The 14,442-nt window shown below is 35.8% G+C and overlaps 1 protein-coding gene across 10 annotated transcripts in view; it reads left to right on the top strand.

Annotated features, from left to right (window-relative positions):
- The window catches only part of NAALADL2 (N-acetylated alpha-linked acidic dipeptidase like 2), a 494,598-nt gene that overhangs the window by 427,714 nt on the left and 52,442 nt on the right, over positions 1-14,442 (top strand). For 9 of the 10 annotated variants that reach the window (XM_030494655.1, XM_030494657.1, XM_030494654.1 and 6 more), the window contains one exon: positions 6,139-6,234. The exons of the other annotated variant lie outside the window; for it this stretch is intronic. In XM_030494655.1, the coding sequence (XP_030350515.1) occupies positions 6,139-6,234 (96 nt within the window). The remainder of the gene's footprint in view (positions 1-6,138; positions 6,235-14,442) is intronic. 10 annotated transcript variants of the gene reach the window in all.

Raw genomic sequence — 14,442 nt, forward strand, 5'->3', positions numbered from 1 at the left:
TTAATTACTGTCACAAGACCCGAGGGCAGCAGGAAATTGGGTTCAAATTAAAAAGAAAAGGAGGCAATTTGTTTTAAGATTGAAAGTTGAATGTTCAATCGAAGTTTAATCAGAAATGACCCATTATTTGAAAAGTGGAACATCAATGTCTTTCTAATTTCACAGAATGCTTCATTAAATGAGTATTGAAAAGATCAGGTTAACTGATCATTCCAAAAGGAAGATGAGACAAAAACGGGGTTTTGGAAGCCTGGTTCCAAATTCATGTTCATTTCTCTTTTGAAGAGCTCATAGAGAAACCAAATCATTACGCTGGGAGTTCAAGGATTATTGGTGGGGTCATTTCTAGATTGTACAGATTGTATGATAACAGCATAGCTTCATATCAGAAGAGCAAATGTTCTTAATCCATTTGGATAGCGATGTACCTAAAGAACAATTTATGAAGGGCAATAAACAGCAAAGAGGGAATTTTCAAAGGCATGACTGGAAGTTGAGCCTCCTAAGTTTTATGGTGATTCACAGTGGTCTGACCTTGAAAAGGTTTTTCCATAAATTGATAGCATCTTGAGAACATTCAGCTGCACAATATGCAGAATACTCTGCCCATTGTAAAGGTGAGGGTGATACTAGTGCCTGACTAGAAATGGAGACAGATGAGTTTTGTTTAGGAAGTGAGAGCGGGAGAGTACAAGGACAGCAGCTGTAGCTGTAACTTGTACTGTGGGTGAAAAACATAAAGGAATAATATAGTTAGTTTAGTGATCTTGGGATTAGCATGTCTTTTTCTTAGTGTGTATATACTAGAAATCTGCTTAGCAAATTGCTGTAGAAAAAGAAAAAAAAAAACCAACAAAACCCAAAACAAACATAAAAGCAACCGCCAAAAAACACACGCTTGTTACTGTGAGCTTGCTGAAAGAATAAATGAGGAGTCTGATTCAGTTTCTCGCTGTTGGAAAGTGTTGCTCATGCTGTTAAATGCTGAGAGGTACTCTTGAAACACCATCTAGACTCGTTTCTCTGCCATGTGCTCCCTGGGATAAAGAGTGGGCTTCTGTTACTTGGAAAGTTCCTGCAGCTTTCTCTGATGAGCCTAGTGCTTGAAAAACAATAAAAGGCAAGAGAAACAGAATATGTTTGCCTTTCTAGTAGTTTTTTATGGAGGTGGGTTTTATGAAGAAAAAAAAAGGAACTGTTTTAAAGATATCCCTTTATAACTGCAGAGCAAGATGTCAGGAAGTTATTTCAGATAGTAATCTAGTAATCTTGGATTAATTATTTGCAAGTACTGTCTGTACACACAGAGAATAATAAATGTTATCTGTGGATATGTACAAATATATGAAAATTGTAGTAATTTGCTTTATTTCATGTACGCTTTATAGGAAAGCCTTTATTTCCTGGGCACAAAGCTTAATTTTGTAAAAATGTTCAAGCCTGCTTAAAGCAGTGATTCTACGTGACTCCTTTTCAAGATCTTAGCAAGCAGCTAAGGCTTTTGATTCCATCATGAGCAAAATGACTTGCTCTTTTGATGACAAAATGTGTTTGGATTTATTTGCTGGTCATTTCTTATTCACATTGTGTTCCTTTAAAAGGCTGCAGCTGAGGCAGTAGCAAAGGCTGCATGTGTACCTTGCCCAGCTGCTGTGGTCCTGACTAAGTTGGAAGCCTTTGGAAGGAGGGTTGCTTGCTCAGTGGCTTTCAGAAGAGGAACATACTAATCTGGCAGTTTTCCAGAGCATAGGTGTGGCTAACAAAAGAGAGCTAAACTGCACTGGTTTGAGAGGGAGACAGTAATAAAAAGCAAAAAGACCTCCAAGCCTTCAAGTACAGAAGGGACTGATGAGAAGAGAAAGGGGCGTATTTGTAGTCTGACCACAAGACAGGTAGAAAAAAAATCCAACTCTTTTCCTGGGGATCCTAGCAGAGACTGTGCTGAGTTTGTTGCAAAATGGGAAGTCAATGAGGGGTGGTTGTACTGAGGAAGAACCTAAAGATAATGACTCCTTGTTCAAAGAAATAACACGCAAAAGTTGTTTACAAATTGTTGTTCATTTTTTGATAAAGGCTGTTTTCTTGCATGCAGTTCTCATAAAACCTAGTTTTAAAGAAAAATAATGTTTGGCTTTGAGATGTTTGCCTCTGGGAAAATACCAGGATTAATGCACATTAGAGCTCTAGCTGACTTAGGGTTGAATCATACGACTTCCATGTGTAATTCAAACATTCAGGACTGAGTATTTCTTTCCATTTAAGGGTCATAAAAGGAACAAAACCCGATCCGTGAAGGCACCTAATTTAAGAGAATGGGTGCAAATGTATACTTTCAGTGTTTGTTTATCCCATTATTGAAGGAGATATGAGTGAAAGATTACTAGAATCCTAACCAACCTGTGCTCCATAAGTGTGTTCAAGTAGGGTGGGATAAAAGCCAGTTAAGCAGTGTTTTCCTGCTTTACAAGCATCTGATCCATCAAGTTTTAGATTCCAGAGAAAAGTACTTGTCGACATGGAGCAATAATCTGATCTTGGGTAGCAAATCTAATTCAGTAATCATTCCCTTCACTGACGTTCAGTAAGGTGCTCAAGAATGAATATAAATAGTGTAATTGTTTTTAAGTTATTGATTGCAATTATGTGAATGATGATGAACAGCATTAGCACTACCATAGCAGAATGACAGTGTTCCTCAACCTTCCCCCAGATAAATGACATGGCTCTGTAAACTAGTGTGCAGTCTTAAAACAAAGATGAATTGTTGTTATGAAATAATCTTGAAGTATGTATTTTATCTTTATAATAAATTACTTTGTGCATCTTTTCCCTGAAATCTTAAAAAAATAAAAAAATAAAAAAATAGTTGAAGGGAAGAATGACTTCATTTATTATTCTGGTACTTCTGTGACAACACACAGATGCATCACTGAACACAAAAATTTGGATGAGTCAGTGCTATTTTTATTTTTTTTTTTTAAGAAAGTAGTGGGAGCTTACAACCAGAAATAACCTTCTAGAAATGTATGGAAATACTGATAGAATACAGATCATGGAGGCATTAATTTGTAGAAAAAAATCAACAAGCAAACTTAGCAGCAATATAACATACCTTTCACTGAGTTTTCTTGAACATCTTGAACGTCATGTCTATGAGCCATGTAACGCTTTTCAAAGAAGCTTCATTTAGCTGTGCATGTACTAGTTCACTAGTTCAGGAGGTGGATTGGGCATCTGTAGGGAACTACACCTACATTGAGTGGTTTTGAGCAGAGCATATTGCCATACCACGTCACTGATATGATTATAAGGAATTCATGTCTCACGCTTGTTTGGGAAGAGAGCTAACAGTGCTGTGCCCAATTAAGAACTACGGCTTGGGTCCATGCGATGTACTGCATTGTTTAGTACAAATATAATTCTGATTCAGCAGGCATATATCAGATACTACCATTTTATCCCCAGGGCTACATGAGTAAGATACTTTATATTGTTTGTTTCAAGGAAGAGGGTAAGAGTTTTTCTCTGCTTCTTTTTAACTTCTTTTGTTTGAATTGAAGTTAACAGCTCTTTTTGCTAAAGTACTATTTTTCTTCAGTCTTTTTATAGCTTAGAACCCAGCATGCAAAAGAGTAGAGCTCAGTCACATAAGAAGAGGTTATGCAAGCCAAAACAAAGCATCTAAATTGTCTCTCTCATTTGCTGACTTCCTGATGTTTAAAACAATAAACCCTGCAGAGTGTTTTCAGCAAACAGTAGTGTTTTCTGAAAGGTAGTGGAGTGCCAGCCTTACAAATCAATCCTTTTAAAGCTCAGATCAGTTTTAATATTTTTTAACCAAAGCTGTATTTGGCCACTGCAAATAACTTTATGATGGTTGAAGAATGTGTTTGGCATCGTTACCAGGTTTAATGCCACTAAAAAAGGGCTTCACTTCTTGGGACTACAGAGTATTTTTTTAGAGCATAAGAACAGAAGCTATTGAAGATCAGTATATATCAAGAGGAGGAACGTGAAGAAGAAGTATTTTAGTAGATATAGGAAGCTGGCATTTGAAAAGGACATGTTTCCAGAACACTGTCAGTATTGCCTTACAGGCTGGGAAATAATCTAAACCAGAAAAATTATTCATCTTAAATACAGGACCATGGGCTTCTGTGAATTTTATTTGGAATTTAGTCTGAAAAGACTCCAGGCATATTTCAAAATTCTGTTCATAAAGATGTAATCATAGTATAATCTCATGATGATTTGGACATTTTTGAGCCAGGAATATTGTCAGCTTCCTATTGCTGCTAGTACTGTTTTATACGTAAATTCATAGACAATAAAAGTTACACTCAGAATTGGGGTACTCTTATATTTGGTCCTATAACCTCCAGAACTAGCATATATAAAATGGTATGATTCTGAATCGGGAAAATATATTCATTTCATGAGTCTCATTCCTTTGCTTAACCCTTCTTAGTGGATATGTTTTCTTATATTCTTATTATTGTCCCTCTGCAGGGGGAAAAAAAAGAAAAAAACAACAAAAAACAGTGTCATTTAAAAGGTGCATGCAAAATGCTAGTTCTAGGACTAGCCTGACTTCATCTGAAACTGAATACTTCCCTGGAGATTCTGCCAGGGCTCACAAAGAAAGGACAGGACTAGTTTCCCAGCACTCTGATCCAAAGACTTGCTACAAGGAAGTATGTTAATGAAGAGCTTGTAGTCTCTTTGCAGTCCCCAGTCGCTCCCTCTGTTAAGCCTGTATGTGATTCTATGTGGCACACAATGCATTATACACTAAATGTGAAATACAATAAAGGACCTTAGGGTATTCTAGCTAAACACAATAATATATTTAGGTTCTGGCATCCAAAATTAAAACAAAAACCCACAATAAGATTCATGGACAAGTAAAGATTCAGATCATCTAAAAGGAGATGCTGAACTTAGTTGCCTAGAGCTAACCAGAGTTTGGCAGAGGGCTTGAGGTGATGTTTTGTTCCTCTTCAGGATGTGAGTAAATGCAGTGGATACATCTCTGGTTGTTTCTGCATCAGAGTTCACTTTGACAAGTATGTTTAATAGAACTCCTCAAAGCTAGTATATTTTAGAATGGCATGATACTTGTGCACTGGCACATACTCCTGCTGATCTTTGAAATAACTTTGGCTATGTTTTCTGTGCTTTTGTACCGAACTCATTGCTGTTAGTGAACAGTGTATTCAGAGTATGCTTACCAAATCAAGCATCTCAGTCCACCAAGGTGTACCTCTACACCTATTTTTATACCAGGTAGGGATTAGGTGGGCGCTAGGTTCCTAGGTTTTCTGAGACAGGTAGTTCAGGTCATGCCTAAAAGGCAAAACTAGGTGTGCTCCACAAAAGCAATGTAAAGAAAGAGTTTTCAGGTCAGTTGCTTTACTATACGAGGATCAGGAATATATGTTTAAAATAAATTCAGTTTTAGGCATCTGTGCACCTCAGAGGCTTCTTGTTTGGGTTTTTTTTTTTACATTGTTTTGGGTTTTTTTCAGTCCACACCTGGATTTCAGTTCGCTGTTTCCTTGTGACAGCAAATATGCAACCTAACTTCTTGCTTTCTTACAGGACAAGAAGAGGCAAACATCTTGTACAAGTAATATATTAAGATTGCCTAGTTATAAAAAGAGTGGTCAACCTGAAGAATATAATTCTAGGGAATTCACCAAACCCCCATTGTATGTAGATTGTATTACTGTATATAGAAGTAGGGTGGTTGCAGAAGATAAAAATATATTCTTTGATTAACGTGTTTACATTTCTTCTGAAGACCAAATCATAACGTATTAAATAAAATGTCTGATTCCTGCCTAGCTCCAAATGAAATGTGTGGATATTTTTTCTCCCTCAAGGCAAAATTTTTAACTGCTTTGGAAGCATAATTACAAAGACAACTGCCATTCAAGAAATAAAGTCATAAGATGTAGGGGTTTTTTCCTGTTTCAGGGAATTGGAATCAGTTAATTAGATCAGTGAAATAAGTTTAATAATTGGCAAAACTTAAGAACAATTGGAAGGGTTTTTCAATCTCTCGACAAAATCCAGGAAGCATTTGAAAGAAAATCAATGTGGAATCCTAAAAGGCTTCTTATTTCTTTCTCACAGAATTCTAGCTTTCTTTCCGAAGCTCTTTTTCCTATACATACAACAAAAACTGAAGAGCTGGATTCTTCCTTCAGCCTGCACGAGACCATTGCAAAGGTAACAGAAATTGAGATCTCATTTATACATGCTCTCCTTCACATAGCCAAATTTGAATTTGTTTATAATTTTGAAACGTAATTTTTTTTTTTCTTGTGTATGCTTTGAATGTAGTTAAAATTTGTGGAGTTTTTTTCATTCAGATTCATCTTTGGAAAATACTGTTATATTGGTCAACTTGTGTGAGGAAAACCCTTTTATGTGCAAATGCTTCATTTTCTGTGACTCAGTTGTATTTTGTATGGTTCACATTACACTTCCTGGCATGAGTGCAGGGCATTAAACCTCACTAGATGTCAGGAAGTAGCAGGTATGTTGCTGTCAATTTTGTCAGTGAAGAGGGCTCTCTGAGGGCACCTTCACATGCACTTTATGAGCTGTCACTGGGATACTCACATGCGAGGAAGGGGTGGCCATCCCATGAATCTGGAGAATGCTCTACAGAGGGGATGCTCCCAAAGTTAATGTGTTCTGACTCCACTCTTGTCACTACAATATAATACTCCCTTCATGTTATTTATTAATACTCCTTGCTCTAGACTGCTCTTTCTTTACTCTGTCCAATCAGCAAGCTTTATTTCTGTAAAGACACATGACTGCAACTGGGTCAAACTTAATGGATTTTTACACTTCTTATACCTGGATTTCTTATAAACCTGAGCTTTGTAGATCTCACTAGCAGATTTCGGAGCTACTTATTTGGAGCTACTTGGCTTGGAAAAGCAGCTGCTGTTGAAACATTTCTTATGGCAACAATAAAAAATTCACAAAGATCAGACGTGCAGATTTAGCATGTAGGTGGATCAGCATCTTTGGCAAAATAGGCAGTGACTGATCTTGGGGGTTTTGGGGGTTTGTTTGTTTGTTGTGGGTTTTACTTAAAAAAATGAAAGAGACATATTCCTGGACATGGCTTTGAAGTTGGCAGAGTCTGACAGTTAAGGAACAACCATAAGACAAGTCTTCTGTGAAGCCTTTTAAATGGAATTGATGGCATTTTAAGCCATCCTTGGTGCCAAAGTGACTAAAAAGATTCACCACATTTCTTCCCAAAGACTGAGGGAACTAGGTATGTGATTATTTACTACATGATTGATTCATGATTTACTAATTAGTGTGTGGTGGGCCATATATAATCTGAATCATCTATATTTTTGTATTTGCTATATACTGTTGACTAACAGAGAAAAATGTTTATTAGATGGATGACTTGAAGAATTTCGATCCTGTTTAAATCATTACAAATTATTTTAAGTGTGGTAGTTGAGCATTACAATTTTCTTTGACAAAACTTGTTGAAAATTGCATTAGGATATGACTATATTTCTCTTTTGCTTTTCAGACTGTAGCCTAGGATGCTGTTGTAAAGATGAATAGTATATGCAACAGTGGAGTGAGGTCCTTAGCTGATACTTTTGTCGTCTTTACCCTAGCTTAATTGATCTTTAAGTAGTTTCTGAATAGTCTGAAGAGCAAAAATGTTCTAAATTTCATCTGTTGTTTACTCTTTTTTCTAGTTAGTTGTTACCTTGTGGTTCTTTCCACTCCCCCCTCTCAGAGTGACTGAGCCAGCATTGTCCTTCTCTTTTCCTGCAAAATGGGCTTCCCTTTATCCCTCCTTTATCCTAGTGTTTGTCATCTGTTCCAATTTGAAAGCATTTTCTTTGTGTGAATGTCCAGAAATATATACAGTATTTTACATAAGGCCATAATATGGCTTTGTGTTGTAATATTTATCCAGCTTCATACCTGAGGTGGCATCATATCAACCTTTTCCTTGGTAAGATCTTCTTTCAGCCCTATGTTTGATTCTGCTGGCTGCATGTTAGCGCAGACAAGCTGATGCATATGTAGTCTGAATTCTAAAGAGTCAGTTTAGAAATTTTCTTTTTTAAACTGACACTAGTTTCCATGCTTTGGGCAACCTGAAAAGTTGCTGGGTCATTGGTCGTGGTGGTGGTTTTTCCTATCTCCGTTATCAAAACTCTAAATATGTCCTGTGTATGCTGTGCACATGATAATTCTCAATGTAAGCCTTTTAAGGAAGAGAAGTGGAGGAAATTAATGATTTTTTTTTCTTTGAAAAGAGAAAAAAAAAAGTATCAGTTTGGCTTTAATCAAAGTGTCTGTAAGTATTAAAAGAAAGGAAATTTGAGTCACATGGAGATACAAATCTTTTAAACAATACCTAATTTACACAGTTCAATTGATCAGTTCTCCATGGTCAGTGTATGAGTGCTAGTAGAATTCTAGGTATTATACTGTGCACATGAATGATGCATGATGCTTTCTGGTTCTACAATTTTTAGTTCTAGTAAAAAGTGCATTGTTAAAAATATATTTTCTATTTATCAGTTACTGTGTGTGCCTGATGGTTGTCTTTGAGCTGATACAGTTGAAATTAAGTAAGATACATTTTTATTTGAGTGAGAGGAGATAAAATACAGAAATGTTATGTATCCTGAAATACCATTTCATCTTGTATCTTTGAAAACAGAGTGTTGGTGAATTTTATAAGCAAGCTAAAAGGAAAACCATTTTTGTATTCATGAGACTACAGAAATTCTGATGCAATTCTCTGAGCACCTTGAAAACCTTACAGTTTGAGTGATCAAGACTTAGTTTCTTGCTGAAGTCTTTAATGTAAAAATAGTAACTGGATGTGGGATTGAAAGGAAATGCTATAACTTATTTAGTTAACTAAGCACTCTGCTATTCTTTAATCTAAAATCTTCGTATTTTCATTCTGGTACTGTGAACAGATGAGGCCAAGTTGTATCTTCAAAAGGTTATAAATCTCTAGCTGCTTATTAAATTACTCATATTAAAAAAAAAAAAAAAGGAAAATGCATAGCGAGAGGGTAGCTCATGGTTAGAATTTACACTCCTCAGTTGGAAGTTAATGCTCCTCAACAGGTACATGCCAGCTGACTGTATATGCTCCATTGCAACTGCAAGTAAAGTAGGTATCATAACTGCTTCTGAAATTTTGACTTTTAATTTCAAAAGACTTTTCACACAAAACCTTTTTATGTTAAAAAATATTCAAATATAATGAATTAAACAGTAATTTTTATTGTTTTGTTGGGGGGGTTTATTCAGAAATGGCTAATGAAAATATTTGAAACTGTAACTTTTTATTCTTATTTGAGACCAAACATATTTTATTAAAATTCTTCACAAGATGAAAATGTCATATTCTAACCTGCTTTATTCAGATAAATATCTGGTTATTTTAGCACTATTTATCCAAGTATCAAATATTCAAATCCTTGTTTACAGAACTAGGGTAGTACAAAACATTCTTAATGAGCTCTAATGACTTGGAAGACTACGAAAAACTTTGTCATTTATCAAGTTTTCCATTATATTAGATTGTAGAAGTTAAAATTGTAGGAAGCTCAAGTTGAGAAAAGACCTGTGAAATTTTGGAGATACAAATCTTGGAAAATAAATCCAAAATGTTGTGGGTCTGTAGTTGACAGCTTGTTGTTGACTGAAGTAACATTCTGCCATATTTGAACTAAAGATTTTGTGATGTTTAGAGGGCTGGTATGAGATTAGGATTAGACCCCGGAAATTATATGCTGTGTTTATATATTGATGTAATTCCTTCTGCTTCAATGATTGCTAATTTGACTATAGTATCCATATTCAATAAATAACTTTTAACGATAACTTTTGCTTCCATTAATAATCCTTGTATTTTGCTTGCTTTGGCAAATCTTAATGACCAAATAAAAATACACTTTAAAAGGCAAGAAAATGTGAAGTTTCTTAGCACTGAAAAATCCATTTTCCATATGTAGAAGTATGTATTTTACGGCTGCTTACGTGAGAGACTTTGTGTTTAAAATTACAGTCTCAGTTCCTTTAGTGACCAGCTGAAACCTGATCCAAATGACTGCGCATCTTGTTTGCCTTGGCAAATCTTAATGACCAAATAAAAATACACTTAAAAAGGCAAGAAAATATGAAGTTTCATAGCACTGAAAAAAATCCATTTTCCATATGTAGAAGTACGTATTTTACGGCTGCTTACGTGAGAGACTTTGTGTTTAAAATTACAGTCTCAGTTCCCTTAGTGACCAGCTGAAACCTGATCCGAATGACTGTGCATCTATTGGAACATGCACAGTAATTGGCATTTTTGAGATACAGTTGGTATACATTTCTTGAAGCTACACTTACTTTATCATATCAAATTAAGGTTTAGAAGCAGAAAATGTTAAATTCAATGCAAGAAAGCATACTGATGCCGGATGGTGATTATTGTAAAAGGAATATTTATTTTACTAAATTGAGATTTATTCATTCAGACCTGGCAGTTAAGATGTTATAGAGTTGAGATATCTGGAGAAAACACTGAAATACCTGAAAAAAAAATGTGTTAAGAAATAGTATCTATTACCAAATTTCATGTGTGTTGCTGGCTTTATAGTGAAGGACAGTTTGACCTGGTTTGGATCTTTGTTTGTATATTCAGAAGTATGTGTTAGATATAGATAGATGAATTTATCCAGGCTGATAGATTTCAGAAAAAGTTGATGTTACTTCTTGGTTGGTGTGTAGCCTCCAGAGTAGGAATAGCCTCACTAGATAAGAATAAAACTCCATTTCCTACAGAAGTCTGCCACTGGTAGTAACGAGTAGTAGATTCTTGGGGGATAAATATGTAAGATCGGGGAATCGTAGCATGATATTTCCTCTGGTATGCTTTTCCACTTACTGACAGTTGGCAGTGTGATGTTTCACAGGCCCATCACCACTCCTCTACACCAATTTCCAGATCTGTTACATGTGTAGTTATCTATGCCCTTTATAAATTCATTTACATTCTGACTTCCATAACATCCATTGTCACATTTCCCACAATCTCATTCCCCCTCCTGCCCTACTTTAAACTTGCACCTTATTTATCTCACTAGGTTTTTTTTATTACTTTGGTATGAGAAATAATAACAAATTATGCTTTATTTACTTTCTAACAGCAGTTGCTTCCCTTCCTACACTGTGTTGTGTCTGAGTGTAGTAATTAGTTTGAACTGTCCTCATAGGTAAGTTATTCTTGACTCATAATGTGTTACCTCTCTGCTTACGCAGTTCTGTGGCATTTCCGTTACTCTTCATAACTACGTGCCATATTCAACATGTTGAATCACTGTGGATATATGGACTTGCTATGATATTTCCTTCTGTAATCCTTCCTCAATAATCTTCAATGTTTTATTAGTCTTTTAGACTGTTGTTATCAATTAACTGTTCATGATGACTTGAGTATTTCTTTCTTCAGTGATATGGGCTAATGCATGCATCCTGATTGTCTGTGTATACTCATAGGTTGTTTTCTCCCATGTGCATCACTTCATATTGTCAAAAAATGTGCCTGCCATTCTGTATCCCATGCTCAAATACTGTGGGATGCAGGTCGAGAAGAACACAAAGAGTAAGTATCTTTCAGACTTGGTAGCAGAGGTGTGCTTTGCTTGTATGGCCACTGCAGCTGTTGGAAAAGCTTCTGCTGGTTTTGGCAGGAAATTGTTTGAGGCCCTTCGTCTCTCTGAAGGAAATAGGGCTTTAATGATTTTTTTTCTATATGAATGGCTTAATACTAAGTAACAATGGAAAAATTTCAACATAATTCTTTACACGAGGTTCAATATAAGAACAAAGACAGCTAATTGTGGCTTTTGCTCTCTGAAGACAGTAGTTGCCTTAATTTCATGAACATTTTGAAAAGGAGGAGATCGTCAAATGTGGTAGGTAAAATGAATGAGAAATCTTCAGCTATTAAAGATACAGATCTGTAATCTGCTTAGAAGATCTGATTTGTCAGAACATTTTTCAGATCAATTTATCTTACGTCTTGACATTTTAGTGGTGGATTTAGGGTAGATTGCTGCAAGGCCCAGGCTGATCTGAAAGAATCAGAGAAGAAAGAAATATGTAGGCTTTCCAGTGGTGAGGAACCAAGGCATTCCTTACAGCAGTGTTGCAACACAAAATTTAGTGGTATCTCATATGAGATTTGCAGACCTTATAATTTCAAATGTGTTTTATAATACATATATGAAGTGTTAAAATGGAGAAATGTGTGTCTGTATGGCAGAGAATGGATTTTCCCATCAGACTAGAAGAAGTCAGGTGAAACTCCATTGTTATCAAATGCATACTTGGAGAAGTATGTGCTATTTTTCAATAAGTTTCACCAGTATTGTTCAGCACAGTGTTTCCTGGTAACTAGTCAGTTGGAGTTATTAACAATTTTGAAAATACTTATGAGGTATGCTCACTAGAGTAGCCTAATAAGACTCGGATTATGCAGTTCTAAAAGCTTTAATGGCAGTCCCCCAACAGGGAGTGCCACTGGAGCCACTTAACCAATATCAGGCATGGAATAATAATAAACTTTTATTGATTTTTACTTTGGCAGGCACCAAAGCGTTGAAAGGTATGCAAGAAGTTACATAATTGATTTTATAAAGAGTTATGGGTGCTGACAGATAACTCTTGAGAAATTTATTAGTGATCCTCATTATTCTACACTTCAATTATGGAGCTGCATAAAGTAGAACTAACAACCATAATGCAATTAACTTATAAACATTAAATAAAACAGCAATAGGGAGAAGTAGTTCCATTTTTAGGGGAAATAAGGAGTTTTTTATGTAACACACTGTGGTGTTTCTGGTTTTTTTAAAAGATGAACACTTCCAAGAAGATGACAGGCAGATTCTTTTCTTGAGGCAAATGGAATAAAAGTACTGGACTGCAGGGCTGTTGGTAGATGAAATTCACATTTTGACCACAGATAAGGTACAGCACAGGAATGTTGGTTTCAGGAATGCTCTAACAGGTTCATTTGAAGCATGAGGATGATATATATTCCCATTTACCCATAGTCTAGTCCCATTAATTTTCTAATACAAGCATAGGGAATACCTATTCATCTTGAGAATGCAATGATAGCCACATTGTTAGTTTCTTTCTCTGTAATTTCCCTAAAAATCAACATCTCTGGTTTGGTGAATGTGCTACTTCTGCTAAATATTTTCATCTACTTGCGTGGTATCTGCAGATGAGTTTTTTTTGTGTGCTTCTGTACAGCAAAAGCAAAATGTATGGATATATGTAAAACTGATATATAAGATTACAATAATTTACTGAATATTAAATTTATTAAACACAACAATAAGATAACACAACATACCTAGCACGAAGGTGGCAAACCTTTACAATGCCAAAGACTGAGAGTGCAGATTTTTAATCAGTAGAATAATACTATCAATCAGGAACAGTATGCTCTTTCCTGCCAGAGTTCAAAATCAAACCAAAATCTCATTGTCATCAACCAGCTTGAAATTTCTTTGCATTTCATTGAAGCATCTGTTGTAGTTTTGGCAGGGGTGCAATCTCCATAATATGAAAGGGAAACACTTTCACAAACCATGTACCTCATGTCTATGCTGCAGAGATTAACCAGAAACATTTCTGCCAGTGTATTATTACTGGCATAGCTATTTCAGCAGAGTACCTTCACATTCATGTGTTGTTTCCACTACAACATTCCCTTTTCAGTATCAGATTGTTCTTGAAAAAGCTGTGTGGCATTGTGCTTAGGCATCCCAGGGACCTCTGCAGCAAGGCAGCTGCACATTTGGATTTCCATTGATGTCTTTTCCATTCTCATTTAAAAATTTCCTCTATGTAGAATTAGAAGATTCGGCAGAGTTGCGTAGCATTTCCAAACAGCACAGACACAATATTACTCCAGTCAGAGTTACAGCACTTAAAGTGTTAAAGTGCTTATGTGGCACCTGCAGAATGAATCTGAAATACTCAGAATACAGAAGTCTGATTCACACAAGTATATCGCATCGCATATCCAAGGCAAGCCCAGAAAACCCTTTATCCTTGAAAGGCCCAGGCAGATATATGGCAACCTTCACCTGTATCGCTATATAGTGTGCTAACTGGAAATTTTTGCTGTATGCCATGGTTTCCATCATGAAAATGTGACACTTTGGAGTGTCAATTTTCACAGGTAATTTCTCCAGTTAACTTTATTCAGTGTTGTATTCCTTGCGATGTAGTTTTTAATATTCCTGTCTTCAGTCACATATGCCAGTTCTTCACTAAAAAAAATGGCATATTTCATTTCTCCATTTCTTCGTAATCATACCTCCTAAGACAATAGTTCTGCACAGA

The sequence above is a fragment of the Strigops habroptila genome, chromosome 8 (genome assembly GCF_004027225.2).
Source record: "Strigops habroptila isolate Jane chromosome 8, bStrHab1.2.pri, whole genome shotgun sequence".
Classification (NCBI taxonomy): Eukaryota; Metazoa; Chordata; class Aves; order Psittaciformes; family Psittacidae; genus Strigops; species Strigops habroptila.